The sequence below is a fragment of the Schistocerca americana genome, chromosome 5 (assembly GCF_021461395.2).
Source record: "Schistocerca americana isolate TAMUIC-IGC-003095 chromosome 5, iqSchAmer2.1, whole genome shotgun sequence".
NCBI classification, from domain to species: domain Eukaryota; kingdom Metazoa; phylum Arthropoda; class Insecta; order Orthoptera; family Acrididae; genus Schistocerca; species Schistocerca americana.
Window position 1 is genome coordinate 519553302 of NC_060123.1, and position 22103 is coordinate 519575404.

At 42.4% G+C, this 22103-nt stretch overlaps 1 protein-coding gene across 1 annotated transcript in view; it reads left to right on the forward strand.

Moving 5' to 3' along the window:
- The window catches only part of LOC124616059 (TIMELESS-interacting protein), a 63103-nt gene that overhangs the window by 19995 nt on the left and 21005 nt on the right, over window positions 1–22103 (forward strand). The window contains exons 2-4 of the mRNA XM_047144293.1: window positions 6882–7044; window positions 17129–17231; window positions 18702–18900. Of these exons, the coding sequence (XP_047000249.1) occupies window positions 6894–7044; window positions 17129–17231; window positions 18702–18900 (453 nt within the window). The 5' untranslated portion in view covers window positions 6882–6893. The remainder of the gene's footprint in view (window positions 1–6881; window positions 7045–17128; window positions 17232–18701; window positions 18901–22103) is intronic.

Sequence of the window (22103 nt, forward strand, 5' to 3'; positions counted from 1 at the left end):
GGTACTTGGCACATCAAATGTCAGAGGAGTTTTGTGTGTACTCACTATTTGGCTTAGTTCACACTGGTGTTCTTTCAATGTTGAATAATAAAGCAATGGAAAGATATTTTCTTTTCATTCTGTTGTGACGTTTATTGATATGTTTTGGTTTTGGTTCACACGCTACGTCCGTGACGCTTCATAAACTTGTACACCAACTCCACCCTTAAAGAATGTTAAGTTCCAATGTATCACTAGGTTACAAGCATACATTTGAATCATTTTTGTATTAATTCCAATGTCCTTGAATCTATTTCAATACGTCATCTTCTAGTTTTGGCGATTTTTCATTCAGTCTTCTGTTTGCACATTTAGTCTTCCTCATTTTTTTCAGATCTTCTTCACTAGCGTGCCAATCACAAATGATTTTTTTCTGTTGGTGGAGGGTTGAAATGCTGCTCAGTTGCTCTGTTTTCATGTTCTTCTGCATATGCTATAACTTTTCAATTTATAGCCCACATCATTTGAGTACCTTTTATTTTTTTTCCATTTTACTAACAAAAATATAATACTCTTACTGATAACACGTATCATTTTCAACTCAAATTCTCTGGAACCGTAGGCCACAATGATGCTTCATAGGTTAGACACTGTTCTGGGTTTGTGATGGCTGGGCAGGAGGCAGTTAGTTTTAGCAATCTTGTGAATCCCCACACTGTCACATTGGTGCACTACTGCTTCCAGTTGATACCAGTGTTGCCAGATAGGGATAGGTTTCACATGCCATCAGATATATGGCCATTTTTAAGACTGTCAGGAATTGTAAATCAAACACTGGAAACTTTTATATTAATTTCCAGTATAAGACACATCTGAATATTGGAGGCAATTCTTCAAACGAAAAAGTGCATCTTAGAGTCTGTAAAATACAGTGTATATTGCCACTGTAAATTTAAGCCTTGGCACAGGTATAGCTGTGAAGGCATCAGAGAAACTACCTGTCTGATGTGTGTCATCTGATGTTGCAGTTTGAACACTGAACAGTGACCTCCATTGTTCACTACTATTTATTTTTAGGTTTTCCTGTCTTTGTCCTGAGGTCTTACTGTATTTTCCTTCCACTTCCCAAAATGTTTATACTTGTTAATACATTTATTGAGTCATCAATACGTTTTTATATTACATCCACAATAGAATCAATTAATCTATTTTGATTTTTCTTGTGTGCCTCACCACCAAGTAATTTCATATCATTTTTGGCATAAGACAGCATTGTTCCTTGATAGACATACTTTGTAGATGTGGTTCTGTAGCACCAAACTCGACACCAATCTGATGCGTGCATGCTTCAGAGTTTCTGCTTTAGTGCCCACTGACATGTTTCTTGAAACGTGCACTTGCTGAAGCGAACGGGAGAAGTTGTGTGTAGATAGATGTACCACAAAGTATCTGTCACTAGATCCTACTGCAGGCACAGAAAGAAAGCTGTCATTGTGTCACATGCTAAAAGAAAATCAGCAGGTCTTGCTTTCTCTACAGGCACTGCTTTATGTGCTGTGGCAGTGAACAACACAAAAAGAAGAAAACAGCCATGACCAGTGAAAAAGTGGTTGAGCTGGTGGGAGGAGAGGGGAAGCTGGACATTCATTTGAAAATAACGTCTTTAAGAGGATGAGTACTTATTTCAAAATTAATTGATAATAAGTGAGGATAATTATTGCTTTCTAATAGAGCTTGTGCAACAGAAATTAAGGTAGCAGGACACTGTGAAGAGGAAAGCAATTACTACTTCTTAAAAGTTAACAGCTACTATGAGATTCCATGCCACTGGTGAATTGAAGACTGTCAAGAAACTATGGTTTTGATACATACGAGGTGCGGCTAGAAAAAAACCGGACTAGTACTGGTGAAACAATAAAACGAATGCAATAAGGCTGAAAGTCGCGTGGCCTGTCACGTGACTCTCGCTCCGCCTACTGCTCGAGTTTCATCTGCCTCCTGCACTCAGTCTGCCCGTGGCGTCTGTTTGAAGTAGTTGACGTTTTGTCTGTGCGTCGGAAAATGTTGAGTGTACAGAAAGAACAGCGTGTTAACATCAAATTTTGTTTCAAACTAGGAAAATCTGCAAGTGAAACGTTTGTAATGTTACAACAAGTGTACGGCGATGATTGTTTATCGCGAACACAAGTGTTTGAGTGGTTTAAACGATTTAAAGATGGCCGCGAAGACACCAGTGATGACACTCGCACTGGCAGACCATTGTCAGCAAAAACTGATGCAAACATTGAAAAAATCGGTAAACTTGTTCGACAAGATCGCCGTTTAACAATCAGAGCAGTGTCTGAGTTAACAGGAGTTGACTTGTTGTCTTGTCGAACAAGTTTACCGATTTTTTCAATGTTTGCATCAGTTTTTGCTGACAATGGTCTGCCAGTGCGAGTGTCATCACTGGTGTCTTCGCGGCCAACTTTAAATCGTTTAAACCACTCAAACACTTGTGTTCGCGATAAACAATCATCGCCGTACACTTGTTGTAACATTACAAACGTTTCACTTGCAGATTTTCCTAGTTTGAAACAAAATTTGATGTTAACACGCTGTTCTTTCTGTACACTCAACATTTTCCGACGCACAGACAAAACGTCAACTACTTAAAACAGACGCCACAGGCAGACTGAGTGCAGAAGGCAGATGAAACTCGAGCAGTAGACGGAGCGAGAGTCACGTGACAGGCCACGCGACTTTCAGCCTTATTGCATTCGTTTTATTGTTTCACCAGTACTAGTCCGGTTTTTTTCTAGCCACACCTCGTACATGTTCTCTCTACTTGCACCACTTCTCTTTTTGGTTTCAGTGGCATATCTTTTTCGCAGTACTATGAATGCAGACTTTTTATTTTTTTTTTAATTTCCTCCCCAGTCGTCTGCGGCCTAAACTCCTTTAACGGCATATTTTCTTTAATGCTATATCACTTTTGTTCCTGTTGTGGTAATATTTAGTTCTGACCTCAGAAAGACACAGCTTCAATCCATATTCTCAGTTAAAACAATTTTGTGTTCTTAGTAACAAGTTACCATATTCTGTCTTCACCCTTTTGGAAATTAGTCAGTGCGCTATGGGAGCTGTGAAACACACAGCTGCAGATGTCTTCACCACTTAGAAATGCACCTAATAGTGAATGCTTCAGGTTCTCTTACCAACATTTGTCTATAGTGGTATACACTTTCATGCACAAAGGTAGACTTGTCTTTGGTTTGGCACAGTATGCTGCAGTAGAGTGAGGGTAGCAAGTTTAGGCAGTTTTTTCAGTTCTGCATAATTGTGTAACGCACTAAAAGGAACGTGTAATCCTCACTTAAGATCTAATGACACGAAGTTCGGTCCAACCCTCAACTCCACACATAACCCTATTTATTGAAACATCCCTAATATCTCTCCTCCATATAATACCATAGTTGTATATAGGCATTGGTAACATGAAGATTTTTTCCATGGTTAGCGTGAAATGGTGTCATCATCAGCATATTATTTATTTCCTTTGGAGGCTTAAAGTTTATTTTTAATTGCAATTTTATCCTGGATGCAGGTTTGCTAGTCCAATGCTATCAAGGTTGTAGGGCATGACTCGGACATAAAGTATGCAAACAAGAAGACGCAACTCTCGACTGCTCTTGAGAATATAGAGTTTGAAAATTTTACGCATGATTATCTTCATTGTATGGTTGTGGCTACTGAAAGAGTCTGCAGCCAAACAATTAAGCAATTAGTTTCAAAAGTGCTAGGTCTTGGATTGAATTTGCCTGCCAGCACTTTTTTTTACACCCCCCCCCCCCCCCCCCCCCCACACACACACACACACACACACACACACACACACACTCTACGACTATGCATATTATCAAAATTTAAAGATTCATAATATTCATCCTGAAAACAGTAGAAAAAATTGTCATAAGGAGATTGGAAATAAAAACAGGATACACAAGAACTTTCAGTCAAATCGGCATGGTTATTTTATTTATTACTGATGCTGATAAAAGTGAAAATAATGAAGGAATTTTTAAGTATTGATGATTTACGCAGTCATAATAGATCTTTTGTTAGAATTACTTGGGGATTAAAAAAATAATAATAATAACAGTAACAATTACCAGCAGCGAGATTCGATCCACAGACTTCATGTTTTGAAACGAAGCACTTACTCAGCCAGCTATGGAATCTGGATTCCTTGAATACTAGTGACCATATGAAATGTATAAACATGATTTAAAATTTTTTAAATTGAATTTCTTGAAAACAATTGGGAGTTTCATGTTTCTTTATACGGATGTTAATTTCCACATACCCTGTTAATATGAATCAAATTGGTGAGGGAAAGTATGTACGGTCCCCTTGTAAGTAAAACTAAAAGGTTCTCACACCATTCTTGACTGTTTAATGTGTGAATCTTATTGACTGACTGCTGCAATATTGGTATCATGGCTGACGAACACTTAAATAGTGACCCCCCCCCCCCCCCATAAGTTCGTATGTATTTTATGCAAGGTATGAACATACCAGGTTACTATTTGAAACTCTTACAAGGTTTGCTCTTGCAACTGTAGGGGTGTTAGTGCTGAATGATGGCAGGGTGTCATTTTGTTTCAGTGAAGCTGATTGATTTTGATGGCTTTTTAGGCTTTGCGCTGGATTGGAGAAGGCAAGATTCCCAGATCTTGATTTGATTTTTTTTAATTCCAGGAGCGACCTCTCTCTCATCTGATCGCTTGTATGCAGAGTGCCGACCAAAAGCCAGAACCCACTTCTTTTACCAATGCTAAGACTGTGCCCTGTGTATAGCAGTTCAAACTTGACAGGTTGTCCTAGAATGTTTGTATATTTCCCCCTTGTGAAACAGTCAATAGTGTGCAAATGTTGATAAGTCAAATCTCATTTAAAAGACTACAAAGATGTATGTCATGTCAATTATAAGGTACTTCACAACTTCAGAAAGCTTAAAATGTTATACTTTTAAGTGACTGTCTGCTTTTAAGTACCTCTTCATTGGTAAATAGTGTCGTAATATAATTAGATGGTTCAGTCACATTAATGTGACCACTGCCTACGTTTGATGTCAGTGTGCAATAACCATTCACAGATAGGAGGTTGCAGTGCTAGCAGTGGAGGTTATATAGAGTGTGTCGGGGGATGCAGAAAACAGAGCAGTCATTGTCGTAATACAGAAGTGGAGCAATTTATCTGATACCCAAAAGGACATGGTCATTGGCCTTCGGGCCAAGGCAGGAAGCATTTATGAAATGACTAAGTTTGTAAACTGTTCTCATGCCGCTGTGTTTAAAGTGTACCATACGTGGCAAAGTGGCACTATCCAAAACTAGTGCCAAGGTAACTGTGGTGCACCACAGGCCATAGATGACAGAGTTGCATGGCGAATAGATGTGCATCTGACCACTCATATGAAACAAGGAGCTACCAGTAATGTCTCCTCAATTACAATTAAGCTAATGTTGCTATGTATGGGCATCCATAGCAGGTGCGTGGTTCATGCGACCAAGTTGACTACTGTCGATTGGGGTAGAAGACCGGAATTTGCATGCCAGTACTGCAACAGAACGCCCACAGCGTGGCGACAGGAGGCCTTTTTAGCTGAGTCACATTTTACGCTCAGTTGGATGCTCCTGGGTGGTGTCAACATTCTGGAAGACACACTGGATCAAAACAAGTATGTATCTATCATTGGGGACCATGTCCACCCCTACAAGCAGTTTGTCTTTCCTTGGCATGATGGCATCTACGGCGAGGAAAATACAATGTTACACACAGCTCGCAGCGTACGTGCATTTTTTGTGGAGCACTTGGTTTACCATACTCTCCTGGCCACCAAACTCCCCAGATTTAATCTCACACTGCCTCAATTGGGTTTTTCACAACATGGATCCTCAACTGAGAAACCTAGTGCAGCTGGCCACTACACGGGAGTCGTTATGGCTCCGCATCCCTTTTGGTACCTTCCAGAGCCTCAGTGACATTTCCTGCACATTTGGCAACCGTCCACACTGCTGAAAGTGCTTATTCAGGCTTTTGACTGCTAGTCACATTAATGTGACAGGACAGTGTCTATTCCACCCTTGAATTTCCATTGATTTTATGAGCAGTTGGTATGGTAAGTGTTAAAAAGTTTGATTTATAAAAAACACATTTGGGTAATTGTAAACAGTTTAATATTAAGTATGTAATGGTGGTGACTAATATTCTAACAAACCAAGTTTCGGTTGTGTAATTTGGGGGGGGGGGGGGCATTGAGGCCGTGTGAGACAGATTTAACTAACCATAGTCATGAGTTTTTAGCCTCTGTAACTGCTGTTGCCTTTGGGAAGAGCACTTGTACTTTCAGACAGATAACTTATCCACTGAGATGTGTTCTTCGCATCATGCTGTGTTTAAAAAAAAAAAATTCTACTCTGACATGGTCAGTACCAGGGCAGTGCTGCTGTGTATGTTGTGCAGCAGAAATTGTTCATTTGTATTACACAAAGATGAATGGGAAATAACATTAATAAAATATGTGACAAGATCATGAAGGGAATTCTAGTTTGGAATAAAAGATGCAATTGCTGTAATTTTATTTATGACATTCTTTACAAGTGGAGAAAATTTTAGAATTTTACTGAATTCCTGGGAGGACTCTGTTGGCTTATATTTTTTTTTCATTATTAGATATAAAATTTATTAATTGCTTAACCAAGTTAAATGTATAGCAATTTTCTCATTTAAAAGTTTCACCATAGCAAATCTGCTGTTTACATTCATTGTTCCTAGCATTGGCTCTTGAGAACTTATATCTGTATACTGAATGATCATACTGCACTAAATGTATAAAAATGGTATTTTCTTGTTCATAGGAAAATTAAAATATGTCTTCAAGTGTCTATGATGATGATGATTTACTGGGTGATCCAACAACTATTGAAGAAATAGTAGAAGTCGAATTAGAGGAACAGGAAGAAGCAGAAGGCAGTGATAATGATCAAAATCATGTGGAGGATGGCCATGCTGAGACTGAAGGTTGGTGTTAATTAACGCATTTGTCATTATTTGAATTACGTATTTTACAGAAGTAATAGGTTTGGAAAGGATAGATGCTACTCGCCACATAAATGAGGCTTTGAGTCGCAGACAGGTGCAATGAAAAGGTTGGTAAAATGATAAAGCTTTCAAACAAAGTCCTTCTTTTGCAGTAGAAAACACACACACACACACACACACACACACACACACACACACACACACACACAGAGGCAGTGTCTCAGGGTGCTGGAGCTGATGCAGCAGTCTGCTGGAATAGATAAGAAGGAAGCAAGAGGAAGGTATTAAGAGGACTATCAGGGTAAATGTGGGGGAAGATGCTAGTGCTGCTGGTGAGAGTGTACTAAGACTTGGTTAGGACAAGATAGGGCTGTTAATTGTTGCAGTGTTGAGTTGCTGTGCTGGGGGGAAGGGGGTGGGGAATAGAGCAGAGTAGTAGAGAAGGAGAAAGGTGCATTGGTGGCGGGACAGAAGACATGTCGTACTGGAGTGGGAACAAGGGAAGGGGATACGTAGGTGAGAGACAGGGACTAGCAAAAGTTTAAGCCAGGAGGGCTACAAGAACAAAGAGTTTGTTGTAGGAAGAATCCGGATGCCATAGGCGAAATTGTAAAGTGAAGAACATCATTTGGTCAGCATGTTCATCAACTGGGTGGTCCAGCTGTCTGTTGACATCAGTTTGGCAGTGGCCATTTATGTGGATAGACAGCTTAATGGTTGTCACACCCATGTAGAAAGTGGCACGGTGTTTGCAGCTTATCCCCTACTATCCCTCCCACTCCCCACATCGCACTGTTTCTCAACCCCCACCACACATCCCAACAGATTCATACTCAGTCAGGCGCTGTCACAAAAGGGCTCCAGCAGCCTGTGACTCAACGCCTTCTTTACATGGTGAGTAGCCATCTGTCCTTTCCTTATTATTGTTTTCTATTCTTAACTTTCCATTGTTAGAAATAGTATGTTTGAAATTTTTTTACAGTATAGTGTTGTCACTGCTATCAGTAGAAATGTGTTAGTCCTTCTGTTGAGGTGTTACAAAATCTTATTGGCTGTTTGCCAGTTGGACAGTGATAAAAAATTTTAGTTCAGTTGGATAGCATAAATGAGTTCATCAGCAACCCACCCTTAATCTTAGCTAGGTGATAGACCAAAGGCTGTGGCAGCTTCTCATTCCCGTGTCTGAGGAAATTGTCTGATGTGAAGTTCAGCAACTGTCAGATCAGTTTTACCCCCAGGGAGCTCACAACTCTGGTGAGTTCATACTTGGCTGTCATGGACCCCAGCCTTAGCAACACCTTTTCCCTTTCCGGGCTGTGTTTCTATCATACTGCTATTCTTTTTACCCTCCCTTGGGGAACATGTCTGGGATATTTCTCGAAATGTGTCCTGAAGTTTTAGTAGCCTGACAGAGCAGTCCCTCAACTGTTTTTTCTTTCTCTGTTCATTCTCCATCTCGTACCCTTCTTCCGTTTCAGCATTTGAGGTTTCTCTTTGTTTCTTCTTCCTCCCTGTGCACTCTTGATGACTGGCCCATGTGTTTGATGCATAATAGGTGACTGGGTAACGAGTAATTCCTATCCTCGAGTTGATACGTAGGGTTCATATGTAACATCTGGTGCAGGGCAGGCCCAGGGAGGGGTGATTGCTAGTTGGTCCCTCTGTTAAGAGTTCGGGAGGTATTACCTGAGGTGGAAATAATCACATAAGGTGAGTGCCCCTCTGAGGGGACCCCCATTTGGAAGGAGCACACCATCAGACACACTTGCAGTTATGGAGGATTTTCTTGCAATGAACCAATCAGCATCCCAGTCTAAATTTACTAAACATAAATGGAATGAGGCTAAACATTCAAAGATTCTCCCCGCTGCATTTCGGTTCTTCATGGTATCACATACTGAAGGAGGTCAGTCCTTTGCTACGGTTAATCCTCCTATATTCAGAAAGGTGTTGATACAGTTGCAGGCCCTGTGAACTCTGGCTATCATTTACGTAATGGGATTTCGTATTTGGAGACCAGTTGTGATTTTGAAGCCCAATAACTGTTCGCAGCGTCGCTCCAGCGTGGCTGTCCTGTTTGTGTCGGGGCTTGTTGAATGTTCAATTCTTTGCATAGTGTTATTTACACTAGACTGCTCGGTGGTCTGACTGAGGAAGAAATCCAAACTTAACTCTCTGATCAGGGCGTCACTGCAGTCCATTGGGTAATGAAGAAAGTTGATGCAAACTAGTGCTTACATGCACTCCTTTTCTGATGTTTGATCGAGTAGCACTCCGATTGAAGATCAAAGCAGGCTATGAAGGCATCATGGTCCAATCGTACATTCCAAACTCAGTGCTTGTTACCAGTTTCAGCGTTACAATCCTATTAGCATATCCTGTCGAAACACAGCCAGATATATTACTTGTAGGGATGCTCATCAGGCAATTTCTCACCACATTCTCCCCCCTGTATCAATTACAGTAACGATCATGTAGCCTCGTTCCGAGAATGTCTGATGTATCTTGATAAATGGGCTGTCCAGGAGATCTGGGCGAAGGAAAAAGTACCTTATCCCGTTGTTTGCAAGTTGTCAGCTAGTCAAAAGCCCATCTGGTACTTACAGTACTGTTCTTGCTATGCCTTGCTCCATGAAGGATGTGACCACACTTGCTCGTGACTTCAAATTCAGCACTGCAGTTGTAAAATGAATGGTAGCATCCCTGCTCCTTCTCCTCCTCAAGCTTTGCAACAAGACACCCAATCTTTGCCTCTGGCGGTGAAGTCACCTGCTACACAACTGTCAGGCTGGAAGGGACAAAGGGAATATTCCTGCTAAGTCTTCTTATGTCCCTTCAGCCAACAAAAATCCGAGTCTTCAAATGTCAACTGCAAAGGCTCTAAGAAATCAAACAAAGGCTAATGGTCTTCTCCTTGCTTGATACAGAGTTTCACTTCAACAATGTCGCTGTGTTATATTCCCACCCGGCCGACATCCATTTTGCCAGTGCGCACCACCTTCTGTTTTTCTGCCCTGGAATCTGCAGGCAGGCCCAATGAGAATGCCAATGCCTCTGTAGATCTCATGGAACAGGAATTTCCAGCTTCTGCACCCTGTACCACTGAGTCTTAAAGGCTGGCACTTGTCAGTTGCCGAGGTGACAACCCTTAATTTGTTCCCTCCTCCCCTTTCCCCGTTATTATTCTCCTCAATGAAATGTTTGCAGATTAGATTCAAAATGGAGGAATTGCGACTGCTATTGGAATCGCCGTGTCTACTTTTCCTCTGCCTCCAAGAAACAAAATTGCGTCCTTGCAACCGCTTTAACATCTCACATTTTGTTCTAGTACAGTTTGACGTCCTTCCTCCCCCTCCCCTCCCCTCCCCGAAGATGGCATTCTGCCTCATGGGGGAGTTGGGCTGCTCATCTGGGATGACGTTCATTGTCAAACCACACCACTGAACCCTTGGCGGCAAGCCTTTACAGTCCACATTATTCTTCCTCGCTTCACCCTTCCTCTTTGCAACATCTGCACCCCTCCGTCTTTCGGTGTCAGCAGGGCAAAACTTCCTCCAGATTATTGATCAACTCCCTCACCCCTTTTTGCTGCTCAGTGACTTAAATGCACACCAACCTCTTTGGGGCTCTTGCAGAACATGTAAGAGTGGTGCCATTTTGGCTGACCCCAATCAACTCAATCTCATCTGTCTGAATACTGGAGCACCCATGTACCTTTCTCTCTCTCTCACACACACACACACACACACACACACACACACACATACATATTCCCATTTGGACCTCTCATTCTGCACTGCCCAGCTTGCCTGTTGTTTTGAGTGGTCCGTTCTGACACGTCTTGAGCAACCATTTCCCATGTGCTATCTGTTTGCTGACTCCTGCCACACCTACATGTAAACCCAATTGGCAGCTTTCTAAGGCTGACTGAAACTATTCCTCCTTGGCGACCTTCAGCAAACAACATTTTCCCCCATTTGTCATGACTAGGTAGAGTACCTCACAAACATTATCCTTATCGCTGCAGAATGTTCCATACCTCGCACTTCATCTTTACCACACCGTGCTCTGGTCCCCTGATGGACTGAGGCGTGCTGTGACTTTTCGGAGACGTGCTTTCTGAGTTTCTATCCGTCATCCTGCAGTGATGAATTTCATTTGGTATAAACAGTTGCATGTGCAGTGTTCTCATTCTTCACTATAGAAGAAAAGCTTGCTGGATTTAATTTACTAATTCTTTTAACAGTTCTACTCCTCTTGTTGTGTGGGGCAATCTCCGTTGGTTCTCTGGGACCAAGGTTCATTCCCCAATTTCAGGTGCTGATATTGGCTATCTCCAATACCTTGGGTCGCTATTTTACAGAGATTTCGAGCTCCACCCACTATCATCCCGCCTTCTTCCATCAAAAATAAGTGCAGGATAAGTGGGTGATACCTCCTCTCTGAATCATGAATCCTACAGTGTCATCTTTACTATGAGGTATCTAGATCATGCTCTCACTTCATCTTTATCTTCAGTTCCAGGACCGGATGATGTTTGCATTCAGATGTTGCAGCACCTTTCTCTCGTGTTGTTGCAGCACCTTTCTCTCGTGGGCAAGCATTTTCTCCTTAATACGTGTAGTCATATTTGGACAGATGGCTCGTTTCCCAGATGCTGGCGTGAAGCCAGTGTCATACCCATACCTGAGTCTGGTAAGGACAAACACCTTCCTTCCAGCTACTGCCCCTTTTTCTCACCAGCTGTGTTCGCGAGATTATGGAACATATGATTCATGGCCGGCTAGTATGGTGGCTCGAATCTCGCAATCTACTAAGCACTGCACAATGTGGATTTTGAACGTGCCATTCTGCAGTTGACCATCTTATCACGAATGGTTTTCTGCAGAAATACAAGACTGTGGTCACGTTTTTTGATTTGGAGAGAGCCTACAACACCTGCCGGAGGACTGGTAACCTTCATACTCTTTTATGGCTATCTCCCACAAGGTATCCCAGGTTTCCTTTTTTTCGGCGACTTTGCAATCTATGGCAGTTCTTCACGGACTTGTCTCCCTGAGTGGCGTCCTCAGCAATGTCTCAGTTGTCTCTACTCTTTGAGTATTGACATTCGCTTTTGCTTTTCCACTGCAGAAACCATTTGTTTGAATTTCTGGCAGTGCAGTCGATTTCTTCCACCATCTTTACATTGGAGCCTGTTCCTCTTCTGTTCACTGATGCTACAAAACTGCTGTTGCTCATGCGTAATAGAAAACTTTCTTGGTCCTTCCATGTGTTTTATCTGGCTCCACGCTGCACCCGGTCTCTCAGTGTCTTACTCTTTCAAAGCAATACTTCCTGGAGAGTGGATCGGACCAGCCTCCTCTGCTACCCTTGAATTTATTGGTGGTTTGTCTCACTTAAAGTGTGCCATTTATTCAAAACATAATGAGGTAAAATACCAGAATGTGAACATGCTTTCTAATCTGACAGGTACTACCTACAGGTGGGAATTCAGGCAAGTATTCAGATGATGATGATGATGATACATAATAATGCTTTCCTTGAAATAGAAATAATATGGAACTTTTCAAGGGAAACAATATCCAACTTTTCAATAAAGGGTCCATAGTAGAGAAAGATTAAGGAATATGTCCACTGAAGTGGCGAAACTGGTATAAGCATGCATATTCAAATACAGAGTTATGTAAACAGGCAGTTTATGGCGCGGTTGGAAACAACTGTATAATACAACAAGTGTCTGGCGCAGTTGTTAGATTTGTTGCTGCTGCGACACTGGCAGATTATCAAGATTTGAGTGAGTTTGAACATGGTGTTTAGTCGGCACACGAGCGATGGGACACAGCATCTCAGAGGTAGCGATTAAGTGGAGATTTTTCCATACCACCAGTTCACAAGTGTATCATGAATATAAGGAATTTGGTAAAACATCAAATCTCCAACATCACTGCAGCCAGAAAAACATTCTGCAAGAATCGGACCAACGAGGATTAAAGAGAATCATTCAATGTGTTAGAAGTGCAACCCTTCCGCGAATTGCTGTAAGTGTCAGTACTGGGCTGTCAACAAGTGTCAGTGTGTGAACCATTGAATAAAACATTATCAATATGGGCTGTCGGAGTGGAAGGCCTACTGGTGTACCCTTGATGATTCCATGGCACAAAGCTTTATGCCTCGCCTTGGCCCCTTGACACCTACATTGGACTGTTGATGACTGGAAATGTGTCACCTCATCTGACGAGTCCAATTTAAAATTGTGTCATGCGGATGGATGTGTATGGATATGGAGACAACCTCATGAATCCATGGACGCTGCATGTCAGCAGAGAACTGTTCAAACTGGTGGAGGCTCTATAATGGTGTGGGGCATGGGCAGTTGGAGTGGTTTGGATGCCTGATATGTCTAGATATGGATCTGACAGGTGACATGTACATAAACATCCTGTCCGATCACCTGAATCCATTCGTGTCCATTGTGCATTCCGACTGACTTGGGCTATTCCGACAGAACAGTGCGACACACCACAAGTCCAGAATTGCTACAGAGTGGCTCCAGGAACACTCTTCTGAGTTGAAACACTTCCGCTGCTCTCCAGACAAGAACATTATTGACCATATCTGAGACGCCTTGCAATGTGCTGTTCAGAAGAGGTGTGTCACTCCAGCAGCAAGCAGAGATATCGTGGGTGCGTCCAGAGTTCAGAGGAGCACAGAATAGAGTGATGTGTGTAGCGGATTGCCGTTTGGCTGAGCCTGCTCGGTCAACAGCCCCATTCGTCCCCCCATTTACGATGACTGGAGATGCTGGTGTGGCAGACAGCCGTTCTCGAAGGAGCGTGATCACCCGATGTCTTTGTCTGACCTGCCATCTAGAACGACCCGGCCGCCATCGGACCTCGACTTGGATGACGATTCTGGAGAAGATTATATTGTAGTGCATGATGCTCCTTCATGTCACTCCAGGCTGATGAGAGGGCACAAAGGATGATGGCCAGCACGCTGCAGCGCCCAGATGGCGAGTGGCGCAAACGACCAATCTCCGCAACACCAAATGGCACCAAAAAGACACCCAAGGCCCAAGAAGAAGACACAGCTAGCTGTCTCAACTACCGGCAACAGAAGACGCACTATACCAGATGAAAGCGTAGCAGGCGCAACATGGACTACCGTCACATCTTGGTGGGCGGCCAGACCCAGGACGACACCTTCCGCGCCGCCCACAGCTACTGCTAACTGCTACAGCACGCTAACAGACGAGGAGAAGTCGGAGCAAGCAACAGCACCCAAGCAGATGGAGACCAAGGCCACTGGCCACTCAGCAGAAGAAGAAGTGACTGCTTCTCGATTAGGCACCACTGCCGGACGGTCGCAGCGACATCCACCGCCCATAGTCTTTGAAGTGGCCAAAGACTATAAAGGCTTCCTGCAGCTCGTGAAGCAGTGGACGAGTGCACACTTCATGGTGCAAGCTGCAGCAGGAATCCTCGTGTGATTGCAAGTCGCGAATACGGAGGACTTCATCAAGGTGACGAGCGAGGTGTCAAACCAGGATATGCACTGGTACACGCACGCCGCCATCCCTGCAAGACTACTGAAAATCGTCGTGAAGGGCACCGGCAGAACCTGAACTGAGAGACGAACTGGCGCAGCTTGACTCCAGCATGCGCAACGTGACGTGAGTCAAGTCCCACGTTACGCACAGGGAGTCGCTTTCTCTGCTGGTGATTGCCACTGACGTCCCAGAGAACAGGCGACTCTACCAGCTGCATTGAGTGGCTAACATGAAGATCACCACTGAAAATCTCAAGTAGGAGAGGGGCTTGGTGCAGTGCTTCTGCTGCCAGGGGATGGGCCACATGGCTCGTTACGACTTCTTGCCCGAGGTGTGCGTAAATTGCACAGGCACCCATGCAAACAGAAACTGTCTGCTTCCGAGGACAAGTGTTCAAGCTCTGGCGGACCACATGTGGCGAGTTACCGCGGTTGTTAAGTAATCAAAGCCGCAGTTGTTCGCCAACATGAGCAAACAACAAAGAAGACTGCCGACCGCTCCCTGGCTGTCCTTGCACAGGCGGCCAGGAGCCCGGCAAACACGAGGGCGACGCTGGCAGCCGATGCTGCCACCTCCGCCTCCACAGATGGAGGCATCAGAAAACGATGCATTCATGCAGGAAAACATGCTTGAGAGGGCACACCTAGACTTATGCTCTGACACTCCTCCCTCCCGCCCCGGGGGAAATTGCGTAAAGAAGACGTCACCTTGTTAAGAGGCGGCAGGAGTGGACACCCCCAGCTGCCGCCCGCAACAGAGCCGAAGCACAGCATCCGCTGTGCAAGAAGACCAGCTATCTGCAGCCGTCTTCGCACTCTCTGCAATAATCGAAAAGGTCTCGCACTTGGCCGAGATGCTGCAGAGTTGCACAGTCAGTGCTGACCGCCTTACTACTGGTGGCCATCGGGCAGCTATTGCAGTAAGGTGCTCCCCATGCCGTCCACACCGGGAGCAGTGAAGAATGGCCTGTAATGGGCTGCCACAGATTACTGCAACACGGGCAGTATAGAAGAAAATAAATCCTGAGAAGGGCAATAGGAAGACAAAAAGACAAGAAGAAGCAGACACCTCACACTATACCACAGAAGATCTGGAGGCAAAGTACAGACAGCCTACTAGGACTCCGCCTGCCCAAGGGTCAGGAAGCCCCTGATGAAGCCCAGTGGTTGTCGTCATCCACCCCTTTGTACTTTTTCAGACATATGGACACCCCTGCAGGATTCATGGCGTCAGTTCCTTCCAGCACTACTTCAGACATTAGTCGAGTCCATGCCACGTTGTGTTGTGGCAGTTCTGTGTGGTCGTGGGGACCCTACACAATATTGGGCAGGTGTACCTGTTTCTTTGGCTCTTCAGTGTATTTTGCTTATTTAAAGGAAATAAACAATTCCATTTTTCCTAATTCAGAAAAATCCAATTGTCCATTTCCATTCACAGAAGTAGAATTTTTATATTGTTGGTTGCTCAAACATTGGCTGACTGTATCCTCCAGATATAACTACTATGCATTCCAGTGTAAGATGTAGAGGTGTATGTAATCCTGAAACTACTGGAGCTGATGAAGGACATAGATTTTGTCATACACTCAGTTTTTATAATGCCTTCAGGCTACTGGACAAGTGTACCCAGTGGTGAAAATATTCAGAACCACAAGGTGGTCTTGTCCTCCTGGCCAACAGGAATATCCAGCTGGGACGGTTTGTATTGTCTTGCAGTGAAGAGGGGAGAGTTAAGATTTATTAATTGCATTGCTATTAAATAAACACTGAAGTATACAATAGACATCGAATTGAAATTGTTGTGACTTGGCAAGACAGCCAAGCCACTATGAGGAAGCCGAAAGGCACGCGTTTAAGCTCACGCAGGCTGGCGTGAGGTCTGGAACAGGTAAAGTAATTGAGACTAGCAAATAAAGTACGAAGCTGCTGGAATACTTAACTTTAATCCAGAAGTGGTGAACATGGCTCTTGGCGGTACATGCATCACAAGATAAATAGCAAATGATAATGGCGCCTTGCTAGGTTGTGGCAAATGACGTAGCTGAAGGCTATGCTAACTATTGTCTCGGCAAATGAGAGCGTAATTTGTCAGTGAACCATTGCTAGCAAAGTCGGCTGTACAACTGGGGCGAGTGCTAGGAAGTCTCTCTAGACCTGCCGTGTGGCGGCGCTCGGTCTGCAATCACTGATAGTGGCGACACGTGGGTCCGATGTATACTAACGGACCGCGGCCGATGTAAAGGCTGCCACCTAGCAAGTGTGGTGTCTGGAGGTGACACCACAGAAATATTCATGCTACTCTTTCTTCATTAGTTTCCTAACTCATAGTGTGTTTGTACTTTGTTTATACTTATTATGGACTTATCTGATAGCGGTTTATTAATGGGAATATGTTCGCTGCATCCCAACATGTACTGAGGGAACTTGCATTTTGAATTTTTGTTAAGAATCTCAGTTGATCTTATGAATGAAGTATAAAACAAGAAATATAAACTGAGCATTTAATTTTCAGAAAATCCTCTGCCAGAGCTTCAAACTGCACCAGAAGGAGTTCCAGTTGACCCAAAGAAGAAACGAGTTGTTAAAAATCCACAACCAAAATTAAATCCTGTAAGGTTAGTGTGTTCATTCTATTGTAATGTATTCCAAAGTGTAGATGAAGACAAAATGAGTTGTTAAAAATACATAAGCAAAATTAAATCCTGTAAGGTTAGTGTATTCATTCTACTGTGACATGTTAGAAAGTGTAGATGAAGAGAGAGAGTAAGATGCAATTTTTCTAAATTAGAGAGAAATGACTGTTTACGATATTATTGGCTGATAACAAAAAATATAATGATATAGTTTTTCCCTGATAGAATCAGACAGTTATCTTGGGCAGTGCGTCAGTGTTCATGCGAAATGGAAGTGGTGGTGTGTGTGGCCAAACCAGAGCTTGTGTTCACTCAATAAGCGTAAAACACACTATTAGTTTGAGTACCAGTTGGTGGAATCTGTGAACCACATTATATTCCTGGATAAATGGATATGTTGTGGCATTTAGAACCGTTTGATTCCAAACACCTACTACACCCTTCGATGTTCTTTTGTTTTTCAGAGCTCGCACTGATATTCTATGAAATGCAAATTCTCTCAGTATTTCCAACTGTGATTGATGTGATGGCTGGCAAGATCTTAATAAATTGAGAGCCAGGCTGTAGGCATTGGTTAAATTGAAACAACTGTGCAAATCAGTTGTCACCAAGCTCTGCCTCTAATATAATCATGAAATAAAATAAGATGAGGCCAGTATCATTGAGCAAACAAAACGTTACTGGTTCAATAAAATTAATGAGTCTGTCAAAATTAAGACATTAGAAAACTAATAAACAATTGAAATAATGCTTTGAGCTAGCACTTGATTTATTAAAATCTCACAGGCAGTCACATTCTCTAGAACTTGAAAATACCGAGAGGATTAGGATTTGCGTTTCACAGGATATCAGCACAAGCGCTGAAAGACAAACGAGCATCTAAGGGCATAGTGCATATCAGGAATCTTAACTCAAGTATCAGTAGCAGCATGAGGCCAACAACTGTTCAGTACACAGGCAGTGAAAGTACACAGGCAGCATGTACATGTAACCACAAAACTCGTAGTACCTGAAGAAGATGGCTGGGCGAATTGTCAAAATATGGTGCATAACATTTGGGGGGGGGGGGGGGGACTCAACAGAACACCCAAAAGCACACAGTTTAAAGATATTGTTCTTTAGTATTCTCTCTCTTTCCCTCTCCTTTCAATTTCTGGTATGACTGCAATTTGGTCTGCATATTCTTTAACATGTAATATCAGGTTATAGTTATTGAGCAGAACCAAAATATGTTTGTGCCATATTTGAGATCATTCATGGATTGAATTGTTACATTTACCTTGATTAAATGCTAAATGATCAGTAAAGTTAGTTAATAGTCTTAAATTAATAGATTTGTTGCAGTGTCTGTCATCTAAGATTGTGCCAATGAATTCGTACCAGATTATAATTTCAAGCAAAGTGTTTGCGAGTTTAAATGTTCAAGGATCCTACATTGCATTTTTATTTTAGGCTTATGGGCCCACGTGGGATCGCAGTGCTTGAAGATACATTTAAAGATTTCCAGTTCAGTGGTAAAGGTTTTGAAAAATCAGATTTGAATCAGTTGATGAAACGTCTTGAACATTGGGCTCACAGACTGTTTCCAAAATTCACTTTTGACGATTGTCTGCAGAAAATAGAAACTTTAGGCCACAAAAAGGAAGTGAAGGTAGGTAAAGTACTTGGACATTGGAAGTTATTAACAAATTCAAAATAATAATGTAATTGTAGAAAACTATAACTGAAAATATCAAAGGTAAGTACTAATATCTGTAACAGAAACAGCCAATTGTGAAGGTGTGCTTTAGTCAATAACTTGTCATGAAGAAGCTTTAAAAATTTTAATAACTGCTTGACAATTCAACAACTGCGTTGGAGCAGCAATCATGTGGAATGCTGACCTAGAGAAAATATTGTGAAGTTTGTAAAAAAAAAAGGGGGGGGGGGGCGATTTATGACTGAATAGTAAAATGTGGTATAGGTGTAACCACAAAATAAAGTAAATATTATTGCACATTCAACTGTTGTTGTTGTTGTGGTCTTCAGTCCAAAGACTGGTTTGATGCAGCTCTCCATGCTATTATATCCTGTGCAAGCTGCTTCATCTACCAGTACCTACTGCAACCTACATCCTTCTCAATCTGCTTAGTGTATTCATCTCTTGGTCTCCTTCTGCGGTTTTTACCCTCCACGCTGCCCTCCAATACTAAATTGGTGACCCCTTGATGCCTCAAAACATTTCCTACCAACCGATCCCTTCTTCTAGTCAAGTTATGCCACAAATTTCCCTTCTCCCCAATTCTGTTCAATAACTCCTTGTTAGTTATCTGATCTACCCATCTAATCTTCAGCATTCTTCTGTAGCACCACATTTCAAAGGCTTCTATTCTCTTCTTGTCCAAACTATTTATCGTCCATGTTTCACTTCCATACGTGGCTACACTCCATACAAGTACTTTCAGAAATGACTTCCTGACACTTAAATCTACACTCAATGTTAACAAATTTCTTCTCTTCAGAAGTGCTTTCCTTGCCATTGCCAGTATACATTTTACATCCTCTCCACTTCAACCATCATCAGTTATATTGCTCCCCAAATAACAAAAATCATCTACTACTTTAAGTGTCTCATTTCCTAATCTAATTCCCTCAGCATCACCTGACTTAATTCAACTACATTCCATTATCCTTGTTTTGCTTTTGTTAATGTTCATCTTATATCCTCCTTTCAAGACACTGTCCATTCCGTTCAGCTGCTCTTCCAGGTCCTTTGCTGTCTCTGACAGAATTACCATGTCACCAGTGAACCTCAAAGTTTTTATTTCTTCTCCATGGATTTTAATTCCAACTCTGAATTTTTCTTTTGTTTCCTTTACTGCTTGCTCACATTGGGGACAGGCTACAATCCTGTCTCACTTCCTTCCCAACCATTGTTTCCCTTTCGTGCACCTCAACTCTTACAATTGCCATCTAGTTTTTGTACAAATTGTAAATAGCTTTTCGCTTCCTATCCGACTATAGGTTTCTGCTGGATTAACATTGGAAAATAGGCTAATAGGGTATTCTTCTAAAAGGAAATTCAACAAACAACATGGTTATGAGAAACCAACAACTAATTATTGGGTCATGGCATGACAGGGCCAGCAAGAGCCTGTGCATGACAGTGTAAAGGACGTTTTCCCTCCAGGATAGGGCGTCTACGATCCGGGAGAAAACTGGGAAAAACCCGGGAATTTTTTTGAAATCCGGGAATTTTTTCAGTGTTTTTGTTCTCAGTTAAATTTTTGTTACTTTGACTGGTAAGAACCAATACTCTAACAAAGGATATTACTGTATCCTGCCACTGCAGAATAATACTGCAGCCATAAAACGTGAACGAGAGAAAAAAACTAAAATAAAACTTAAATTGCAAAGGAAATGCGCCATATACAACAACAGAACACAGTGCTCGTACAAGCATCTGCCAACAGCAAAATGTGTCAAAGGCTTTAGGAAGACTATGCAATGCTTCGTAACAACAAATTGCCTCCGATAACATGACGTCACAACTGTTAACATTAGATTTGTTTTAGCAGTTACGAGTGGGATCATGCGCATGCGCAGTTGAGTAGTACCTCCTTCTGCTTCTGGCTACAGAAAAAAAAGCAGATAGGTGCTACCGGGAAAAATTTTACTGGCGTGCCCAAGCTGCCAGATTCTTGTATGCGCAGCAGGCCCAGTTCTAGAAGGGGGGTGGGGGGGGGTGGCAAATTCATACAAAACTGTTTCACAAAGCGCCTAGCATCCACCGCATGTTGGTCTATCGATTATTCGTATGACTTTGAAACATGTCCCTGTTGGTTTGTGAACATTGTTGAACACATTCCGAGTTGATTTCTGAATGAATCATAAGTTGATTTGTGAATGCGTGCATAGTGTACGTGATGTCTCTGTCAGTGGAATCCTCGTCGCATCTAGAAATACACTTTCCTGCAGACAAAGGGGGCTATACGAGCTGAGCAGAGTATAGCCGAACAAAAGAAAGCCAACCACTGTCTGATTATGTGGTTGATAGAGTTTGCAAATGATGAGTGTTGTTACGATTACCAGCGAAATCCATAGATTCAGACTACCAGAGTGCGAATAAACGACTAAGAGGAATAACAGGTAAGAAAGATTACGTATTATCTGCTCAATCTATCCAAGAAAATGAAATTTTGACATAAAATTTTTGGCCAGATCGCAATACTAGCAAGGGCCAGTTCTACAGTCTCCGGCTAGCAGCCGCTTTAAGGTCTATTCTGGAAGTAGCATGGAAAACGCATTGTACAAACACGTAACAATGCCTAACCGGAGAATAATGGCGGGATAACTAAACTGGTGATTCTGGCAGAGTTAGTGAAGTTAAGTGGCAGGAATAGATACGGAACTAGTGATGACAACATTGTTTGTTAGAACGAGGAAGGAGAAGAAACGGGGACATCAAACAAATTATGGAAGAATAAGACGATTCCAAATTTCTATAAAAATTTCGCACTACTAATTTTCGATCTCATGCTTGAGAAACTGGAGGGTATGAATGAAGTGTAAAACTATTTCCTAACATAAAGCTTTTTGCTTGTAGTAGGCCTAATAGGCATTTGATATTGGTACTTTGTGAATTATAATCTGCCATGTTATAAAAACGACCATTTCTGCCAAAACGGTCTCGTTTATTGGGCGTGTGTTACAATTGCTGCAGTATTAAAACCCCTATTTTGTTTTATCTCGCAGACAGTGACAAAATACAGGTAATCAGGTCGAGAAACCACACCAGTCTTGGGCCTATTTGTAATTACAGCTTTTTCAGTATTAGACAACGACATTTCGATTTTTCATGTAGCAAAACGTTTG